General features: G+C 44.3%; 1 protein-coding gene across 15 annotated transcripts in view; it reads left to right on the forward strand.

The window, feature by feature from the left end:
- The window catches only part of RBFOX2 (RNA binding fox-1 homolog 2), a 176,093-nt gene that overhangs the window by 38,028 nt on the left and 115,850 nt on the right, over positions 1–22,215 (forward strand). Inside the window, exon 1 of one of the 15 annotated variants that reach the window (XM_076338647.1) lies at positions 21,773–22,100. The exons of the other annotated variants lie outside the window; for them this stretch is intronic. Coding sequence (XP_076194762.1) covers positions 22,086–22,100 — 15 coding nt within the window. The 5' untranslated portion in view covers positions 21,773–22,085. Of the gene's footprint in view, positions 1–21,772; positions 22,101–22,215 lie in introns of those variants that run through there. 15 annotated transcript variants of the gene reach the window in all.

Raw genomic sequence — 22,215 nt, forward strand, 5'->3', positions numbered from 1 at the left:
TTTAATGGGTTGTAAGATACAACCATCACACATTAAATCTCCCTTCTTAGAATGAAGTTTTTTTCGGTGTTCTGCAGTGCTACTGCAAAGCAGAGTATGAACCAATGTAACAGTAAATTAACATGCACAGAAAATCAATAATGCAGCACATTTCAGTAATGAGCAAATAACAAAACCAAAATCAAATTCTTTAATACTCTCAGGTACTGCTATATAAAGAAAGTGATTTTCATCATATCTTGATGAGGCCTGGTTATATGCAGGAACAGCTTAACAGGAGATGTTTTTATGAAGGAAGTGCAGCATAGTGCAGCCTCAGCAATTGAAGAGCTCAATTCTTTGGTGGTTGTAATGTGTGTATGAATTTCCATATAGGAGGAAATTATTCAGAATGTCTACTGGGATATATTAAACTGTTAACCAGCACAAATAAATATTACGCGCTGGGATGCTGTGGGAGTTGTGTTCCTACTCTATCCAGGCTAAGTAAGGTATGCTAAGTTGAGAGGCAGAGCCAGTTCCAGATCCTTAAAGCGGTTCATATCTGCTTTTGGCTCTTCCATTCTGGTGGCACCCTCTGCACCCTATTTTGCAGTTCACTGTACCCATTTAGGGGTGTTTTCGGGTCATCTTGGTGTTTCATTGTGGTGGCTATCAATATGTCCTGCTTCACAGGTTTCCTCTTTCGCAACCCTTAATAACTCTTCTGATTTGAAAGTCCAGAACCGCTATTGCTGGCAGGTCAGCAGATCAGCGGCGATGGGCATGGAAAGCTGTACAGCAGCCAAGGCGTGAAATGAGAATTACAGCCCAGGCAGCCCTAGAGGGCTCTCTGTGGATGAGCACAGGAAGTAATGTATATTAGCCAGTGTGCATAAGTATTTCAGAGGGCAAATATGTTTATGGAAACTTCTTAGTGGACAAACAGCTTCAGTTTAACTTGGATGTTTTCATTTTAGCAAATACATGTGAAAATCTTTTTAGCTGAGGTTGGTTTTTTTTCTGCTCTTGGTAGCATCTTGATCTGTGGTAAGTGTTTGTCCTTCTGTCATGCTTTTGGCCATGAAGCAGCTTAAATTCAGGTCTGGTTTTCACTAATGAGGTTCCAAGGCTTTTAGCTAATCTGATTGGGAGCTTCTAACATGATAGCAGCAGAGAAAGAAGTCCTCTGTTGCCACAGACTGAGGCTGGTGTGGGAGAGACAGCAATGGCTGATCCATCACTTGCCTTTCTGCACTAGGGAAGGAGGAAGGACCTGGTGTGGGAATATGTGTAGCAATCCTGACCCTGTAACAAAGTAATTATGAGATTCAGGAGCAATTGTGTCAGATTTCCTCTGATTAGGAGCTGGATTTGAGCTGGTGAGTGTAAGTCTCTGTATCTTGCTCTTTCCCATTGCAGTTCTTTATTGTAAATACTTGTACTGTGCTTTTTACCACATTATTTTCCTTAGCAGAAGTAGCAAAGCAGACCTTATTTTCAGGGCATCTCATTGTGTGACCACAGTAGTCCTGCTAGAAATTCTGTGGATATAACTTGCCTTTTCTTTCACCTTACGTAGCATCCTACTCCTTCACTTGTTTGTATGTCCTTTTCGCTTTTTCAGGCTCTAAATGTCACTAATTGCTGGCTGCAAACCTTTCACTATGCTGTTTTTACACCCTCTAGTGGTTAAATCATACCCAGATGTTCCAGATTATTGTAGTTTTTCTTCCTGCCAGTCGAAATATGTGATTGGTTTGAGTCCTCACTTTGGCCATTTGGGAATGCTTAGGTCTACAGTACAAAGTTTATTTTGTATCCTTTCCCAAATATTTAGGCATTCTGTCATCATCACGCATAGGCAGCAGCACTGAGGCAAATGTTCACAGGTTCATGTCAAGGCTGTGTTCCTCTTAATTCTGGTGTTGTGTGATTGCTTTAAGGTAACTCAGAGCTTTGGGTTGTTGCACAGCCCCCCTGTTCCTCACCTGCCTTGCCAGAGCATTGGCTTACTGGACTTTTTGTGGTGATAGGGCCCGGGGAGCACGTGTGCTAAATCATTATGGTGTAAGTTTGCCTAAAAAGAGAAGGCTTTCTGTTGCTGAAGCGTTGCACTACTGGCACTGCGTTACAGCCATGTAAGGAGCTGGAGAGCTCTCTGGGGCTGTTCTCAAGAATTCAAGGTTTGCTCCATGGATGTCTAATGCACATACAGGAATGGCAGGATGCCCCTCCTTTTCCCCAGAGCTATGGTGATGACAGGAACGAAGCCCTCAGTAAAGGGAAAATATGGGAAGTGTTAGTGTAACATTGTTAACCGAGATGAGAACCAAGTCTTTTGGTGAGGAGAGCTTATTCTCTGGGGACTATTCAGTTCTTTATCCCTCTGTTGGGCCTGCCAACAAAATGGTGTTTCTTTTTTTGTAACATGAGTACCTGCCTAAAATGCAGTGAACCGAGACTTCCTTGCTTCATTTCCCAAACTGTGACAAACAGCTCTGAGGTACTATGAGTTGGTCTCAACATAGAAAATGACTGGTACAGCTATACTGATGTAACTTTTACATATAGACAAACTCATCAAGAATAAATACTCTGCTTCCAGAAAGCTATTTCATGCTAACTGTGCCAGCTTGTTTTATATATAGCCAAGGCCTATGTCATATTGCTCTAGTGCTTTTCATGTTGAAATGTATTAGACATGATATCTGAAATTTGTTTGACTGCTGAATACTGGCACTTCTGTGGCAGAATTTGGCAGCTGCACAGAATAATTTTGTTCCCCAACAGGAAGCAAAATGAGCAAGAACACCTTGTTTAGCTGCCACTGAAGGGAAGAGAGGAGGAGAGAGTTTGTGGAAGCGGGAGGCAATTGCACACACCAGAACTGGGTCAGGATGTTAGAGCTATTACACCTCTTCTGTTATGGAAAGTGATCCTCAGCTATCACAACGGGTTAGGATGTTGGTTTGAAGCCTCTTTTAAAAGCTTGTACTTCCGTAAGTACAACTCTTACATCAAACTGCTCCATTGGCTCGGTACTAATGTGGTGGAAACATCGTTACGTATCACAAGTGGCACTTCCTTCAACAGCTTAATTTTGGTGGCTGGTTTTCCATCTGAGCACTCACCAGGCCTGACCTGTTGTTCTCATGTATGTAGATGAGACTGCAGCCCAAGGTAGCGTGGGTGCCCATGGCAACTGCTAGGAACAGCTTTATCACTATCCCCTCGGATGGAGTTCAAGCTTAAGGTGAAATGCTGTTAAATCCTCTCCAATTGTCAGCCTGTTCCCCTGGGTCTTTACTCACTTACTGCTTTGGAATATCTGTTGGGGCATCATAGGCAGCAGGCGGCTGTGTGCACTCCTCTCCCCAGGGCTGCAAGCTGCTCTGGGTGAATGACGGTGGTGGCAGTCTGTGAGAACAGGAAGCCTCCCCTGTTGCTTTTTTTTCCCCTGTTTGTTTCCTTTGCCCAGTCCCTCTTGATGTGGGGAGTTCGGCAAGGAAGCCCTTCATCCTGAGATGTGAAGGGTGGGCGTGAGCTCCCATGGGGAGGCAGGACAGCAGGTCACTAGGCTTCCTGTTGGAGCTGGCTGCACAGAGGCACTGCTGCTCCAGTTGGTGGCTGCTCCTGTTGGTGGTCCCTCTGCAGTGAGCAGCAGGGACCTCTGCAGAGACTTCAGAGGGGGAAACCTCTGTCCTCTCATCTGTGTGGTCTGAGGCTCCTTCACCTATCTTCCTCTTCTCCATCACGTGGATGAAGCGTGAATTTGGGGATATTGCCACAACTTGATTAGCAGCTGAGTGGTTCAGTATGGATTAGTATATCCACAAAAATATCTTTGGTATTAACAGACTGAGATGCTCTTGTCATAAAACAAATAGAAAGTGACCTTCTGGAGGAAAATGGTTTGGCCACTTGTTTGTTTTTATTTGTACCATGATAGCACCAACCACAGTCTCTCCAGTGCCCTACTTTGTTGGTCTCGGAACAAAGGCTCCCTGTCTCAAGAGTTTAAAACTGTAAGTAGTGTTCCTGAAAAGCATTTTGGTTTTTAATGTTTTCCTGCTTGTAACTGACCATGAAAATACACTCTCTAGTGTGTATACTAACTGGCTTGGTAACCGGTGGGATTGTGGCAGTAGAAGTGTTGTTATTCAGGAGCTAGAAAGGACGGTTGGTTGTGGGTTTTTGGTTTGTTTGTTGCTTACACTTTTGATTTGAGTAGAGTGTATTTAATACAAATGCTTAACCTGAGGGACAGAGGGAGGTTCTAGAAAGGCCTTAAATAAAGTTTTAACACCTCACTCCTTGAGTGAATAGCCAGGACAAAGATCAGGAAGCACCTGAGGTCCTCTGTATAAAATGGAGAAGACCAGGCTTGGTGTTCCTGGTGCTTCTGAGGAGTGCCTCTTTGCTTGAAGGCAAACAACCCAAAATTTGGGATAGGACCAAGCTAATGAGGGGAAACTGTTCTAAACATCTTCCTTATGTTTAAAATGAGGTGAGTTAGGGTTAAGGCTGCCAAATGTACTGCTTCCTGGCTTCCACAGCCTCTCTTCAGGCAAGCAGTGAAGTATTTCCACTCTGTACTAGACAGGACTGAAGGGACATTCTGTTACTGACCTAACTGCAACATCCCATCGAAAATAACGAGCTTCGCTTTAGAGAATGCGGTCTGGCCAAAAATGTCCAACCTGTTCAGGAGATGGGAAGCATCTGTGAGGCAGTTGCACGCAGAGGGGTTCAAGGGTGTCTAGTGGGATAACTGCTGGGGGGGGTTACCATTTAGCACCTAAGCTGTAAGGGGTGTGGGACAGTTAAGGTGTGCTATGGAAAGGCATTTAATGTTGCAGGAGGGGACGAGTTCCTGAGACACCCTTTACTGGAGTGCCTCCAACTTTTTATAACTCTCAGTACATTCAGAGAGTAAAACAGTGTTGACAGAGTGGAGAGAGTTAGGTTAAAAGCAATGTAAATAATGGTATGTGGGAAGGAAAGAAGAGAGCAGAGTATTTAGCTAAAAATTGAAGGAGTTGGTTACAGACTGAAGTTCAAGCACGTCCACAATCATGGATGAGTTGGAAGTGGAAAGAGGAGATTCCCGAGACTAATCTAGTAATACTTCTCCCCCAAATCCAGAACTGTCTTGGTAAGAGAGTTGGTTGATCACTTGAAGTGCTAAGAAGTGGTTCCTTATTTTCTCAAGCCCCAACTACATCCCTAAGAGACTGCAGGAAAGATTCAGGAATTGGGATTAGAAAAAAATGTAATGCAGACACCACTAAATAACTGAGCTTGTTATAAACCTGCTTTCTGAAATTTCACTCTGAACCAAGTTGCTGTGCTTATATTGGCCACGTTCCCCCAAATCTCCCATTTCCTTTCCGTTTAGCTGATTTCTTACCATCAAACCCTTAAATAATACAGGAAGCATGGTGTCTTGCAGTTGACACAAGTCCTGAAAACAGATCACTCTGGCCGTATATTTATTTCCCTTTTGCCTCATGTCTGCTGCCTTTCTAGCCTCTCTGAATACTAGGCAGGGAATCCTTTCCTTACAGAACCGTGAATCCCTTTCATAAACACCTCTGGCGAGCTCCATACCCATGTGTGCCTCGCTGTTACTCAGTAAGAGAGGAAAAAATAACCACGTGGAGAAGAGTTGTATGAGAAGAAGTTAAGGAGGAGCGCATCTAATTCAGATATGTGGGAAGACTTCCTGACAATAAGCTCCTTCAGTCCTATAAAGAGCTTCTCAAGGGAAGTAACGATTACCTTGCTGATGAATAGTCCGGCCAAAGCTCTGGGGTTGTAAGGCGTTGGCAGGAAATGGGCTGGATGATGTAATACAAATTCCTTTCATGTTTGAGTCCTCTGATTCGAGCAATTTCTCATCTCTGCTTGGGGTTAAAGAGAGGAGATGTGAGTCATCCTTCTTGGGAGAGGACCAGGAGACCACTTTTTCTCCCACAATGTACTTTTTGACCGTTGAAGTGTTACCCGATGTCTGCAAGAGTCTTGGAGACTCCCAAGCTCCTCAGTTATTTTGGCAAGAGGGACAGCATCTTGTTTAGACTTTCCCTTCTGAAGTTACAGGAATGCTAGAGAGTGTGGCATGTGTGTTAGAAGTAGTCTGTAAAATGATCGGTTGGAGGACCAAAACCAAATGGTGTAGAGAAAACAGCCTGTTGATGGATATTACATCCTACTGAGGACATGAAAGCGGCTATTCTGGGTCAGGCAGAAGGTCTCTGCCTTCCAGTGTTCTGGCTTTGACAGTGTCTAATAGCAAGTACTTAAAGCAGAGGGAGCAGTGCCAAGATTCGGTGATACTTCCCCTCCTCTGTACTCTTGAAGCAATCCCGTGGCTTTGGGATTTCCTGGCCATAGATTTTTAAACTTTTTTTTAAAGTCATCTGTGATAGATTTTTCTTTACTGAATTTGTCTAAATGGTTTTTGAGCCCATCTAAAATCTTTGGCATCCGAAACATCCTGTGGCAATTAGTCCCCTGCTTTAGGTATGTTTTATGGAGGGCGGGGGGAAGTTCTGCGCACAGGTAACTTGAAACCGAAGTGGTTTTAAAGCTCTCAGGTGAGGGAGGCTTGGGGTCTTCCGCTTGCATAGCTGCACTGTCATTGCATGGGTGAGGATTTTTATCTTAACTGGGAAAAAAACAGCAAAACCAAACCAACCAAAAAACCAGAAGAAAATGTAAATAGTTTGTGTGCATTTAGTATCTCTTTTTTTTTCTGAAGGATTATAATACCTTTGCAAAAGTTATGTCTAGATACCTGTAAATGCACGTGCGTGTTGCTGATGGGCACGACGGGCTTCTGAAACGCGCGCTGCTGCAGCGTTGCGGGGGGCTCAGCTGTTCGGTTGTGGCCTTCGTGTCCTGCCCTGGTGCACCCGGGAGAGCCCGGGGAGGAGGAGGGGGGTGCAGCGGCTAAGTGTGGCTGCGTGGGGGAGCCCTGCTGGGGCAGGGGCCGGAGCTGCCCGCCCGGCGGGGCTGGGGCCGGGGCCGCTCTGGCGGCGGGCTGCCAGGAGAGGGCAGCCGGCGCACGGCCAGCGCTCGCCGCCCCGCCCCGCCGGCGCTGGGGCCCGGCCCGGCCCGGGGCGGCCCGGCCGCTTCTCCTTCCTCCCCACAGCCTGCCTCTTAGGTTGTCCCCTGGCATAAGCTTCTGGCCGTCGCCGTAGGGCGGGAAAAGCTAAAGCCGTAGGGAGAGAGGGGGAAGAGGGTTCGGCCTCTTGCGCCCCGCAAGCATTTTGGGGTGACCTCTCTAAGTTTCCGGGACGGCCGTCCTCGACAAGGGAAGTTTTGAGGGCTGGGGAGAGGATGTGTCACTGCCTGAAACCAGCACGGGGGAGCATCCAGGGAGGGCTGAGATGCCACCCCTTGCCACCCCTCCACGGGGCCTGCTGAGGGATTTGATTCTTCGAAGAGGCACGGAGGAAAAGGTTTTCGTAATGCAGGTCTTTGCTCTGTTCCAAAATGTCTCGGGGGTGAGCAGAGAGGAGATACGGGAGGGATGTTTGATGGGGGAGTGCTGGTAATAGAGAGTTACTTTTAGAGGGGACCCTGAGCAGGCAGTTTCTAGCGCTTCCCTGGCTTGAGCAGGTTCCTGGCCCAAGCTCATTTTATCAAAAGGCACGTGCGCTGCACAGCACTGCTTCTGCTTAGAGAGCAGTGCAAGATGGACGCACGAGTAGTGTGAGGGTTCAGGGGTGTCCTCCTTCAGGCCTGTAGAGGCTGTGCTTGAGTGATCAGTTGTCTCCAGTGTGTATTCTGCATATCATGAAATCTCACAGCTTTCAAGTGAATGAAGGGAGTGTGTGTGTGAATAAATGTTCTTCCATCCTATTTTTTCTTTTTTTTTTTAAAGGAGGCTAGAGATACCAAGAAATAGAGCTGGTCAGTGTAGTTACAGAACCTGGAAAGACGCTGAAAAAGATCAGATGCTTATGGTCAGATCCTTTACTAAAGGAAATTAAGGCAACAACAGACATACACTGTTAATTTTTAAGGACCAATCATGTTGGATCAATTTAATTTTCTCCTTTGACACGGCAGCAGCCCTGGCAGATGGAGAAAGCTACTGGCTTTGGACCTAGTCCTGCATGACCTTTACATAAACTGGGCAAATGAAAGGTGAAATTAAGAAGGGGTTGAGCTCCTCATTGGAAAACTGTATTTCGAGTAATTACGTCATGCTTTTGTCTGTGTGTGTGATCTGGAGTCTTAACATGGTCTGCCCTGGCTGCTCTGTTCTTCTGTACTGTTCATCAAACATCAGGGTAATGAAAGAGTGACAGAATATATGTATGTGGAAGGGCTGGCAGCCTTTGGAAGGTAGGATTAGGTGTCAGAAAGATCACAGTAAATTGCAGAAATGGCCTGAAAGCCAACAATGTAAAATTAAACAAAACCAAGCTGTATTAACAAAAGGAACTGTATACACAATATAAAATGGAGAATAGCTGGCTAAGCAGTAATATTGAAGGAAAGATCTGGGGTAATAGGAGATAACAAACTGAGTATGTGGTGCTGTTTTTTGTAATCTTGAAAACCTGGAATGTATGTCCAAGTGTGTCAAGTAATTGCAGAAGGTAGTTACTCTTCAGAGCTCAGCACAGCGAGCAGAGCACTGTACCTAGTTTTAGGCACTTCAGGAAAGATACAGACAGAGTCTGGAAAAAGACTAGGGAAGAACAAGAAAAGGAGGCTCAGAGCCTGACATAGGAGGAAAATATTGAGCTTGTTCCTCTTTAAAAAGAGTAGAGAAGTATGGAGGATGGGGATTGATGATTTACTGTATCCATTGAAGGCAGCTTAATTTGCATCAAGGAAGGCTTGAGTTGGATACTATGGGGTAAAACAACATTTCTGATTCGATGTAGTGAAGCACTGGAATGGTAATGTAGGGGACTGGAGTTCCTGTTTCTGGGAGTCTGTAATAACAAGTTAGGCAATTCCTGATGGATTTCTGTCCAAACATGCTCTGTGCTGCCTCTGGGCACGGAGGACCTCTTGTCTCCCCTGCCTTGTACTTGTGTTATTCTGTGACAGTCAAAAGCCAGTTGTTACCATCTACATAATTCCACAGCCGTATGACTGCTGTTGTCTTGGGCCTTTCTCTCTTTTTTTTTTTTTGTGTGTGTTTGTGTGTGTCTAAATTATAACATAGAAGGCTCCTCTGCTCCTGTATGATCTTAAAAGTGCCAGAGATTCTTTCTTTGACAGCTGCCTCATAGCTCTGTTTCTTCCTGAGCTTGTTTATTACTCAAAGGGTGCGGGGTGTTCAGCATCTCTGAGTCAGTCCTTCCCTTTGTCTCACAGTAATAACATGTATCATGTATGAACTTTGGAGTGTTTGATATCTTGATTTCCCTTTAAGCTCTCTGGCCAGATCTCCACTTCAAGCCTGCTTAGAGGAGATTTTTTTTTTTTTAAATTAACATAAACAAACGCCTCCTTGCTACCTTACCTGCAACTCCTGTTGCATGAAGAAAGGACTGAGAGAATTCAGCAGGAGCATTTCCTCAGTCTGGGCAGGGAGCGTGCTCCTGCCTGCTTGCTGTTGGCATCTGCTGTGGGAGGGCAGCCTGTGTGCATTACGCCGAGTACGGTAACTGCTTCACTGCCCCGCTCGTGCCGGCTGCTTCAGCAGGACCCTGAGTAAATGAATGGGATCACTTTCTGTTCTGCTGACTTCTCCTGCATGGTGAGTGAGCAGCTCTGCATTGGCTGGGGAAGGATGCTGCGTGCAAGCAGACTACCTCAGCAAGCTATGCTGATGCTCCTGAGAATAGCTGGTGGATAGAAGATGGTTTCATTCTTCTCAATATTAAGGGAGAGGTATTTCCAGCAGCAGCATAATGTTGCTCGGAGCAGGCATTTGCCAGATGGTTTCAGCTCCCCCGAGGTTTTGGGATGTGAAAGGGAAAGGGCCAGGAACACACTTTTGATTCATTCCATTAGTAGATTAATTGGCACTGTCCTGGCTTAATAAGTCTCTTAGATTTCCCAGTGGAAATGGCACATGTAATTCTGCCCAGGTCATGCTCTGCACACCTGTGTTGAAGCTTTCACAGCAAGAAGCTATGCTGCTGCAGGCAATATCTACAAAACAAGACTTTTGGGGGCAGGTCTTTTTGGTGGGGGGAGAGGCGAGAGAAAATCTTTGATGAGTACTGTTAAATAATGCTAGGGGAGCAAGATGGCTTGTGAGAACATGCTTGAATTCTTCTGCCGTTTTGGTGGGGGGTGTATTTAAAAATCTTGCAGTGGTAATTTGATGTTATGAAGCTCCCCCTGCCCCCCCATTCTGTATTAATTACCAGCTAGATTGCGTTTTCCAGGAAGTCTGTGATTAGAGGGCAAGGGTGCTCTTCCTGATAAAGGTCAGAGGCTGCTGTCTCGAGAGGCTGACGATAAAATGAAGAGAACTGTCTCACCGATTTTAGCTGAAAACCTGAGCAGATGCTGTGCTGCTATTTACTTGGGGGGGCTGTCCCCCATGACCTGTGTTTTCCCGCCTCTCTTTCCTCGGGCCAGCCAATTGTTGGGGAGTGGATTTAGTTGCTGCTGCCGCCCCCACAGGAGAAGGTTCGTAGCTCTTGGCACTTTTAGCAGGAATCTGCGTTTTTAACTCTTTTGGTGCCTGTGGATTGCGATGAGCTGTGCTCTGATGTCACGGCAGCGCTGAGCTATGCTTTCTGCCAGGCCTAATAAAGGTTTACCGGTAGGATTGTATCTGATGAGATGTGCTGAAATTCCTTCACAGCTGGATTTTAATGAGGAGAGACTTCAGGTACTGCCAGCAAACACATCCTCCTTGCCTTTTCTGGTCCATTGTTCCCCTAATACACCTGGAGAGCATGGGCTACCCTTTCTTACAGGTCAAGAGGACAGCAGTGGCTAATGTTGGCAACAGTTTGATCATCATCTCTATTTCTGGGGCACCTGTCACACTGGCTCCTCGCCACGGTGTCCCTAAGCTAAAACAGTGCTCCTCAATTCCAAGTGCTTGGAGAACATCTTGTTTTCCAACCATTTATGGCATCCAGATCCAATCCTTTGCAAGGTCTGGAGAAAGACTGACAGGGGCCAAAGGAGTAAATGTCATGAGACTCCGGAGCTTTGTGTTGAAAGCTGAGATAGAGATATTTTACATCCTGCAGTACTTGTAGCTAGGTTTAGGCTCTTTGGTATTTCCAATAGAATGGCATTTCAGAACTGGGAGCTGAACTCTGACAGCAGCATTGTCCCCAGTTGCTGCCAACTTCACCCCAGACAGAGAACTGCTGTATTTCTTGAGCAGCTGCTGCTGTGGAGCAGAGCACGGGAAGAGTGCTAGTCTCTGAAATAATTTGAATATACTGGCCCAATAGACAGATAGAGCCAGCCCTCTGAATTTCACTCAAGAATTAATCTAATCACTGTGTAATATGTTCTTACTGGTCTATCCTACCTAAAGGGCAAACTTAACTACATTAGGCACAATTTGGAGCATTTGATTTCCTTCAGACTTAGAATTAGGATACAGTTGACTATCCATGTACATATTTCGAGGTTTCTGGGCGTCTCTAATCCAGTTTGTAGTGACATTAGCATTAGATAACCATAGCGAGGCCTCTATCTGAAAGAAAACATGCATTCTTCAGGTCACACAAGGATGAAAAAAGATTGTTCTGGTCACTGTTGCTTTCTGGGAATTTGGGCGGGGGGGGAGTTTCATATATTGTTGTTGCTGGTAGCTTTGTTATCAAAGTGAGTAGCTTCTCTAGCAGGTACAGTAGTTGTCACACAGTATGACTACACTTCAGAGCTTAAATTTGGATTAAGATAAGATGAGAATGTATTGCTTAGGGCCTAGGGCACAATAACTGCATGTGTTGACTGGCCATAGTTACTTCATACCATTCATCTCATCTAAACCGAATGCGAGGGAGCTGCTACTCATTCAATTTGTCTGTCTTAGAAAGGGATCGAAAGAGTAAGGAAGTTGCAGTCAATCTCTAATGGAAGAGTCTAATTCTGCCAGGATTTGATCAGAAAAGGCATCAGAATGGAATTTACATTACTGTAAATTTTTTTTTTTGTCATGGTAGAGTGTGGGGGAAAGAAGGGAAGGTGGAACAGCCTTAATACGAGCTCAACTGAAGGTGTTTGAGGGCCACAGTATGCTTGTACCCCACAGACTGCAGTGATGCTGAAGACCAGATCTGTAGCTGGTCTGCTCCTGTGAGAGCCAAAATCCTCCTGATTCAAGTATGTCAGTTGACACAAGTGCCAAGAAATATATCTGAATTTGTTGGAACATCCCATGTTACAAACTCCTGGCGTTTCCAGTACTCACTGCGTGTGAGATCTGCAGAATGGCAAAATGCCCTATTAAAAGATATAGGTAGGTATTTAACCGCATGCCTTCTTGGAAGGCCCATATTAAATATATACACTAAAAAGACTTTGAAGAATGGACTATCTCTACTTAAAAAGCAGGAAACAAGTAGTGCGGCTAGTCTTTACATATACACACTTTTCTAAATTGTCTTATGCTCATAATTCCCTGAGGAATCAGTCAGATGGAGGGAGCTGTTTGCTGCAGCCATGAGAATAATCCAGCTAGATGGTGGTGGTGCAGGTATGGTTGAGGACCACTTTGCTCAGAATGAGATCAGAAACAATTGCTTTTCTGACAACTGACCTTTGCTGATCATTGTGAATTGAAGTTGGGGATATTGTATTTTATAACTAAATTTTTCCAGTAGCATTTCTGTCCTCTAGAAATCTTCTTCTATATTTTATATCTATTTATGCCTCTTGTCTTATGCTTTATTAATGCCTTTTACATTTGAACAGTCTGCTGTTCCTTTATGTGGTTTGACAACTGCCAATACCCTTGTTGAAATATTTTGCTTTTAGTTCTATTAATGGCGATTTCGCCATTACAGTTAGGTAATGGAGAAGTATTTGCAGTCCCCTGACACTGTGTTTGGTCTCTTTCCACTCACCCTTACTTATCACAGGTTGATGTTGTGTTCCACCAAATTCTTTTAACAATTTAGTTTTGTTGTTTCTTGGGAGATGTCGTTCAGTGTTTATCGGTGTTACCTCTTCATTAGTTGGAGTCACTCCTTTCTTCTTTGCTGATTATATACTTGTGCCATTTCTCATACTGAAGCTGTATTTCAGGCATTCAGCTAAGAAAAACATCACAGATTTAAGATATTTTTGTCTTCATTAGGTATGTAAGGCTTCTAGGTAATGTCATGGATTATTTTTCTTCTCAGAGGGTCAAATGAAAGAATGTTATTTGAATAAAAGAAGAAATAAAGCAGCTGTGACAATAAGTATAAAAAAAAAGTGCACAATGTAGTACTTGTTAAGCTGATTTCTTCCCTCTCATAGGTGTATTCGCAGTCTACTTCTGGGGTTTATTAGTCTTTGAGTCTTTCTAAGTTGGAGAGAATGCATTTTATACTCTTAAAAAGGGATGTTAAAAAACCTGTCTTCAAGCCAAGCGATACAGGATAGAATTTTATTCCCGTCTCTAGCAACTTTACTATCCCAGGATTTGTAAACTGCTTTCTATGCTGTAGTAAATTAGATCCCAGCAGTACAGGGCCTATGTAGATAAATATAGTAGCCATTATACCTTGATATAGTTGTATTGCCTAGGAAATTACTACTGTTACTGAAAAGGAATTTGCTCAGGGCAAGAGGGTATCCATTACTTCCTGAATAACTCGCTAACATTGTTAACCTTCCTTTGCACAAACAAACCAGGAGGAGTCCCTTTCTGCAGGATGGTATTGTTCTCCATCTGTATTCCCCTTTATCAGCAGCAGGCCTAAGTCAATGTTTCAGCATATTAATAAACCCCTGTGTGGTCCAGGGAAGAGAGCTACACCCTGTCTTCTCCATTCCCCGCTGTTGCAATACTCTCCTCTTCATATCCTTTCTTAATTTGCTGGGTTGTTGCCGTGCTGATGTGGTACAGCCACTTGACATGGTAAGCATGGAGACAGAAAATGGTGTAATGATGCTGTAGCTCCATTGATGAAGTATTTGAAGCAGTTTCTCTCTTGCCACCTGAAGTCTCACACCTTAAATAGGATAACACTTGGAGGTCATCAATTCATCCTTTGGTATAGCTTCCCTTGTGGACTATAAAGAGATGAGTTGTTGAGGTAGGAGCTGAGTTGTGTTTTTTTATTTGTGGCTTCCTCTTCAAAATCCACAACCAAATAAATATTCTCATTAGCACTGACAAATAAGTCTAGGGCATAGAGAATCTTTCTGCCCTTTATCCATTCAATTGGATATTATACTCCTGATTTGACACTAAAAATAGACTTTTGCTGGAGTTTGCTGTGTAATACTTTCTGCTACTTCATGGAAAAATTGAAGGGAGATAAAACTTTGTTCTCTGGACATTACTAGTGAAGATATTAAGGCAGCTATTAGTTAACTAAACTTTAAAAAAATAGGAATTTAAATACCAGTGTTAGAGCCTATTCTGATCCCCTCTTACAAGTATCTAAATATATTTGCTATATGCCAATTCAGTACGGACTTCAGACCGGATCCAGGTGTGACAGAATAGAGAAGATACAGCTTGAAAATCAAGCCTGGGGTGGCAACACAGCTGCAGAGATACTTTTTCTCCTGCAGACCTTAAGCTTGCTAGCTTCTCTGCAGAAGGTGTTGGGGGATTGCAAACTTCACTCCTGTTCTGCCATAGTAAGGCTGACAGGTGTAATTAATGGAAATTCCTACTTGTCTGCCCAAACTCATGTTTGCTATATCCTGGGAGCAGTTGTATCACCATTTTGTTTTTGCAGATGAATGCCCAAACCAGTATACTGTGGCTGTAAGAATTCCTTACATCTAAATGTTTGCACGCTCTTCAATGTTTAACCTCGAATTCCCTGGCTTCACAATTTAGTTTTGCTGATGTGAGTGTTCTTGGTTTTAATTTAAAAGTGTATTTTTGTCTAAGAACACATTTTCAGCAATGTACCTTTTCTAGTTAATGAGCTTATTGCGATTCTCTTGAAGGATTGACAGTGCCTTCCAGAATAGCGCTCTTGAGCGTACTTGTGAGGAGAGGAAAATCCCAAAGTAAGTCTAAAAAGCTTTTCTTGGTACCTGTTTCCTGTGCCGCCCCCCCCCCCGCCTTGAACGAGAAGCCTGCGAATTGAGACCTTCTGAAGTTTATTTAAAGACTTAATTACTATGTGAAGTCAGTAGCAGGACAGTCCCTGGAAATTGTTGGTTTTGTTTGCATGTCAAGGTGTTTTATTGTTTCAAGCTTTCTGCTTTTTGTGGAAGATAAACTAGCCCTTGATAGTTTGCTTTTAAATAAGTAATCTCTTTTCAGAAGCTTCTTGCTGCATAGCTGAACCATACCTGCAGGAGAGAGAATAGGGAATCCAGTTTTCCAGTAATGAAATGGGTTGCTCTATAACAAAATGGCTTTTTTTTTCTTGTAATATGCCAATGTTTGGCTTATTTGCTTGGCAAAACATCTAAAAGGGATTTCTGGTATTTTTCTGGGTGATTTATTGTATGCACTTTGTATTCGTCTTGCTTCCTTTCACAAACAGGATAATGCAGAAAGAGGCTTCCTGGAGTCCTTTTGGATGTTGAGAGGAAATCTAAAATCTACCTTGTGGTTCAGAAATTCTGATAATCAGAGATAATGCTAGGATCCTGAGTGGAGGGAGTCTTCGCAAATGAGCAGTACTCTGCTACCAGCATAGTCTCCAGCGGCACCCAAAGGAGTAAACCAACCTCAAAGAAGATCCTCTTATCTCCATAGGAACTGCAAGTGTGCCCAGCGCTGCCTTCTGTGCCTCTCCTCAGATAGCTCCCAGCCCCATCTCTAATCTTCTTTAAAAAAAAAACCAAAATGACAAACAAAACAAAAACCAACCAACCAAACCAAATAAAAAAACAATACACAAGGCATACCCAAACCCCACAACTAGTGGCGGTCTGATTCCCCTGTTCTCTTGCTGGGACGTTCTGCTGGAGTCAGATAAGCTGTGGAAAGCAGCCACTGAGTCAGAGGAATTTCCCTCTGAGCGCTGCAGAGCATGTCTCCCTTCCCATCTCCAGTCAGACCTTTTGTAGGTGGTCCTTGAAATGTTTATCGTGGTGGGACAATGATCGAGTCTTCATCCTCAGTCAGAATCCATCTTCTGCATAAAATGTGAAAGCTCGTTCTGGCTCTTGGATGTGAGAGCAACTGTTTTCCTTTGGTTTGAAATGAAATTTCCCTCTTCAACCTGCCCCAACCTCAGAGTACCTCCCCTCTCACTTTTCAGCAAAGGAAAACTGCACAGTGAAGAGGAGCACATAGAATCAATAGCACTTATAAACCATAAAAGAACTTCATCTTATTTTAGAGTTCAGGCTGTTTTTAAAAACTATTTTATGGTTTTGTTTTACAGGAGAGGTTGCCAGGAAGCCTTATTAAACATCAGAAGTAGATATTTTTATGATCAGTATTTTTCATTCATGTATCCAAATGGTCTCCCAGGTGCGTTCAGGTGCATAATTTAATTTGCGCTCCCCTACTTGAGGCCTTCCACCTGCATCTTTGTTCTGCAAACCTCCCATTATCAGACCCCACTTCATTTTTTCGCTTTGCTCAGCATTGGGATGTTATTTTAGCTCTCATTAGTGGAAGAGTTCCAACCTGGATGCTTCTAGGAAAATTCAGATGCTGTGAAAATTGGTATTGGTGGCTTCAACGGTAGCACTGCTCTCGTGATGCAGTCTTCTGGTGTTGACAGAGGTATAATCTTTTGGCCGAGCTTAGCTAACAGCAGCAGGGCTTTAATAATATGGGCTCCAACAAACACTTGCATTTGGGGATGTCATTGCATCACAGTTGTACTTTTGGCCTTACAGCAGGTTTACTGTTAGTACTGTAGTTAGGGCTTATTAGAGCTGCAAATGCAGGTCATGCAGTTTGATGCAGACTGCAGGCCTTTCTCAGTGTCCACACCTGAATATGTTCACAGCTGTAGTTTGGTTAAAATCCACTTGTTATCTGGTTACATCCCTTCTGTTTCTAAGCTCGAGCTAGATAAGAGGACGACAGTGCTGTTTGTTGGGTAGCTGTTGGAACATCTTCCGTAGTTACTGCTGGAATGGAAAGCATTTCGTTATCGCAGACTGCAACAGCTGACTTTTCTCCAAATATAGAACAGAAATACGTATTGAATGCTTTGGGTCTTTCTTCAGTATTGGGGATGTTTCTACCTTTTCCCCATGGTAGCAGGTCAACGTGATTGCTGGGGTTGCTATTCTTGAGAAGCTTTGAAAAACTCATAATCATCTTCCAGCTCTGGCTGTGGATTTTGCCTCCTGTCTTAGGACTCCCTTGTAATTTCCCACCGCCCCCCCCCCCCCCCCCCTTCCTAATTTCCTTTCTGTTTCCTTCTCTCAGCTCCCCCCCCCCCCCCCCCCCCCACTTGCTAGAATATATACAAGCATTCAAGTGTAGCAATGTGACAGGAAAGCCCAATAAGCAGTCTGTCTGTCCAGGAAAAATACACCAATGTACCTCTGGTCCCACTCAAGCGCTGAGTATAGATGTAGATACACTGGTTTGGTCTCTGTTCTCCTTCTGTATATCCAAATGTGATTGTCACAATCATTTTTACCTAAGCTACTGCTAATTTCTGTTTTTACGATTGATTGCTCTTTTCTGTCAAGATGGAATCTAATATGGAATTGCTCATTTTCAATGTAACACTTCTTGAACTAAGAAATTGTTTTCTGTAATTTAGAAATTTTGAGGGTGTTCTTTGGCATTAGCCCCCCGATGCCTCCTGTAAGCGTCGCTCCGTTTGAAATTCCTGGTGATCAGATAGGTTTTTTTCCTCTGTTATGAAGAGGTGCTTAGCTAGCCACTCATCCTGCGTGCTATCTAATGTGATTTCAGTAGTGTGTAGCAGACATACCAGCTTGTACCCTGTCTTGAGCTTTATCTGCTAGAATGTTAATCCACGAGCATTTGAAATCATATGCCTCTGAGACACAATCAGCTAGAAACAGATCATGTCAGTTTGAAACTGTGCCATACCTACTCCCCGTTTGCCCACTCAGATCTTTCCTAAATCAGTTAGAATTTTTTGTAAATTATTTTTTAAGCATTGGGCTTATTTGAAACGTATATACCAGCAGTATTTTGGGGTTGAATTTATGCACATAACTGAGCAGCCACAATTCTTCTTATGTGTAATTAAGGCTTTTGATACTGGTACAGAAGCAGGTAGATTTTTTTTTCCCCCCTGTTTTACCAGTGCCTCTTAATTTGCCAAATACCTTGATATAAATAGGTGGTTACTTGCTCCCTTTTTCTCTTTCCCCTTTTGTTACTTGCTAACATCTTCCTTACCTCTCTAACAAGCAATACTATCTTTGCAGACTGCTTTCTTCCTCTTTCACTTTGATTTACACAACAGCCTCCCATCAGAGAAGACGGACCAATGTTTCACTAGGCTACAGCTCTCTGAACATTTTTCTCTTAGCCTGGTATAGATTAATTTTAAAATCTTTTTCCTTCCGCTTTTAATCCTTTTTGAGACAGGAAAGATCCCTAAGAGATCATGTGTATTTCCACACACAGCAGCCTTCCAAGTTCCCTGACACAGATCCTGTAAAGCACTGTTGTTAGGATTAAGACAAAGCATTTGCAGGGGATCCTAGCTACCTGTTTCAGAAGCCTGTCTTAGTCATGTCTGTCTTTGTTTTTCTGGAATTAGACTCATTAACATACTGTTGTCCTCTTGCTACTTACAGAATATTTTGTTAGGATAAATTTTCCAGAAAAAATAATGTCTCCTATTGATATCTTTTACATACCAGCTAATGTAGTTGAAAATTTATATAATCTGAATAAAAGCTTAAAAAAGGCCTAATAGCTCATCTGGTTCTTTTTCTCCCCACATAATTATATCGGCCAAGTAAATCTTTTTCGTGCTTATAATCTGAGGCTAACATGGTTACCCCACTGCCACCAGTACTGTCTGCAACTGTGGATAGTCTTGGGTGTACACTTCATATTCTTAGCGTTGGTTTGAACCTCTGGGCAGCAGCAGCTCTGTTGAATCAGAGCAGCGGTGCCTCTAGAGGCATCCTGCAGCATCGTTTCCTGATCAGTTGGGTACTCCTCTCGCTGCTTGAGAATATTGAGTGTTGAGAAACCTGCTCTTGCAGTTCATCCAGAAGTGCTCCAGGATGAGGGTATTTCGTCACCAGAAGTCAGCTGCTCTCAGGAATCTTCCCATATACCTTCCATGGAGAGGTGGTGGCCTAGTAGCAACAGTGGCAGATGAATTTCAAGCCAGTATTTGGATGATTCGAGGAGGGTTCGTAGGTCTTGTTTTGCTTTGGAGGCTGAATGTGACCTGTCCAGCTGTGGAGTTGCTGGGATGATTTGTAACGAGTCCCAGTTGTTGAAATTAAAGAACAGCCTTATTCTGAAAGTTTTTCTTTTCTCTCCCATGGTAGAGTAGCCTAAAGGATGAGAGAGCCTGTGGAAGAAGGAGGAGAATTTTTTCCCTTTTTTTAAATTTATTTTTTTCATTTGGAGCTTGTTGGTCACTCTTCAGCTTAGTTTCAAGCATTCATCTTTTTCAAGCCTTTTATGGAAATACATATGAAGTAGGATTTATTTGGGTTTGCTCACCTAGTCCACATGTCTTCTCACTTTCTTCTCTGCATACAAGGAATCTCAGCTTTCATAAAAATGATAGTTAGATCATTTTTGGATCAGGATTCTGGATCAGAAGAAAACCTAGAAAATGCCATCAAGGTTATTTGGTGCAGAAGTGCCTGCCTGAATCTGCAGGCTGGCTGAACTAGTAGCTACCATTGGTGCAACCCTGCTGCTGAAATGTTAACTGAAGTGTCTAACCGTGATGCAAATGTCAGCATTACCGCTGTTTCGCTCCTCTTGGAGGATTTGAGAACAGGTTTATGGATCATATGCTTCACTCTTTGGAGACTGTGGTGCATAGGCTTTGGTGCAGTAAGTGATCTTTAGGAACATTGCTTTTCACCCTCTCGACCTGACCAGTCATGCTAAAAGGTGAGAGCAGATGCTAAAAGGTGAGAGCAGATGGGAGTCCCGAGGGATGCTGCAGTTGAACAACCCTGTGATATCCAAGCTTCTGGAATCAGGGCTCCTGCTCCTTCCCCTGAGCAGCAGGGCTTGGGTTTTCCTGGCTGGAAACCCGAGTGGCTTCCTGCTTGTCTCTAACGAGCATGTCCCTGTGGCTGCTATATCCTGGTCATGATGATAAGCCTTTTTTCTAGCTTTTTATGCAGGACCACAACGACAGTCATGCATTTCCTTAGAGCTGGTCGGCATCCCATGTGTTTGCGCCTGTACCTGGGACAAGCCTGGCCCAGGGTGTGTTTGCAGCTTGCTGAAGGTGAGGGGAGCCTGGAGAGCGCAGAGCACGCCTGGGATGTCTGCGCTCGATGCAATGGGAGGCACATCAGTTTGTTGCCCTGTGTAGACAGGGCTTGACTTGTGGGTGGATCGTGTGGATCGCGGCAGGCCACATGGCTGCTTGCTTTGCTCTGAGCCTGCTGGATTGTGTTTAAGTAATCTATAAGTGAAGGGAGTAGAGGTGATACGTGAAAGAGCACCATTTCTATATCTTTGGCTGAGATAAAAATACTTCAAAACTCATTTCCAAGGAGACCAGTGCTTCAATGAAAACCATGATTTTGGTTTTTGGGTTTTTTTGTTTTTTTGGTTTTTTTCTTATTTGAGGAGAGGCCAATTTTAACTTAGCATTTGGAGCCCAGCGAGGGAAGTCGATTCTTCATTTTGAGGTGGGAAGGGGGCGAGAAACCCGTTTTCCTAGTTTGGAAGAGCGGTTTAACTGATTAATGAGATGAGAGGTGACACTTGTCCTGTGGCATCGGGCATGGGGGATGGGACGAGGATTTGCTCGTGCTGGGAAGGGCTTGCTGGAGCTTGTCGAGGTAGCTGGGGCGAGAGTGTCTTTTGCTCAGCGCACCTTTGCTGGGGCTGCCGCCCCACCAGCAGAGTTTTACAAACCTGAAATTGGAGACTGGGTTGGGAGCGCAAGGCTGCGAGAGGGCGCTTGCCCCAGTCAAACTTGGGGGGAAGCTGCCTCTGGGCAAGTGGGAACCCGATACACTTGGAGGAACTGGAGCCAGCTGCTGCTTTCCCTTTAGCAATATGCAAGTCTGTAAAATACTCATGCAGAGCCACCTGCGAAAGCAGATTAACCCCTTTTTCTGTGAGTCACTTCTCTTCCCCAGCTCATGCTGACAGCGGTTATTTCTCCTGTGGGAGCTCCAGGGTGCCTGGCACACCACAGATTTTCTCCTTACCTTCAGGATCCCTGTAGTTGTGCTCCTCGGTGCCTGTCAGTGGTTAATGATTAAATACAGCTACTGAATTGTGACCGAATTTTGGGTGTTGACTAATGGGGTAGATGAAGACGTGCAGAACCTGCCTATGGCACCGTGCACAGCTCCTGCATCTGCAGATGATTCCTGGAGAAGCAATTAGTGGGGTGGAGGGGAATGGGTCCTCACCCCCCAGTGACCTTGGAGGACAACGCTCTGCCTCATTCATGTCTAAAGATCCCGCTTCTAAAGTAAGCACTCTCCAGCGCTGGGAGCAGGGCTGCATTTATTACTAACCCCACCCATCCCTGCCTCTTGCAAGAATCTTGTGAGGCCGAGATTGTGTTTTTAGAAGCAGAATGACAGAGAGAAATTCCCTGGAGGCGAATGCAGAGTGTGTGCTGTGCACGCCAGTACAGACACACGGGGCTGGGAACTCCCAGGGAGAGATTAAGTGCGAGAGAAGAGCGCAGAGCAGCCAGAGCTGGAGGAGGGGGGCGGAGGAGGCGAGACGCTTTCTAAGCCTCAAACTGAGCCGTTCGGATTTTTTTCTTAAAAAAAAAAACAAACCCAAAAAAAACCAACAAACCCTCAACCAACCTCGGTCTCGACAATCTTACTGAAGTGCCTCTTGCGTTGCCGGATCACCTCATTGCTGGGTTTGAAGGACCCAGGCTAACATGATGTACCTCTGGGTGAGTAGAGAAGCGTGTGTGAGGGCTTGCACACTTTGCACATATAAGGAATGGAAAGCTGAAGGACTCTGCACTAATGTGAGTGGCCTTTGCTGTTGGGCTTAGCTCTCTGCAG

Source organism: Aptenodytes patagonicus, chromosome 1 (assembly GCF_965638725.1).
Source record: "Aptenodytes patagonicus chromosome 1, bAptPat1.pri.cur, whole genome shotgun sequence".
Lineage (NCBI taxonomy): Eukaryota > Metazoa > Chordata > Aves > Sphenisciformes > Spheniscidae > Aptenodytes > Aptenodytes patagonicus.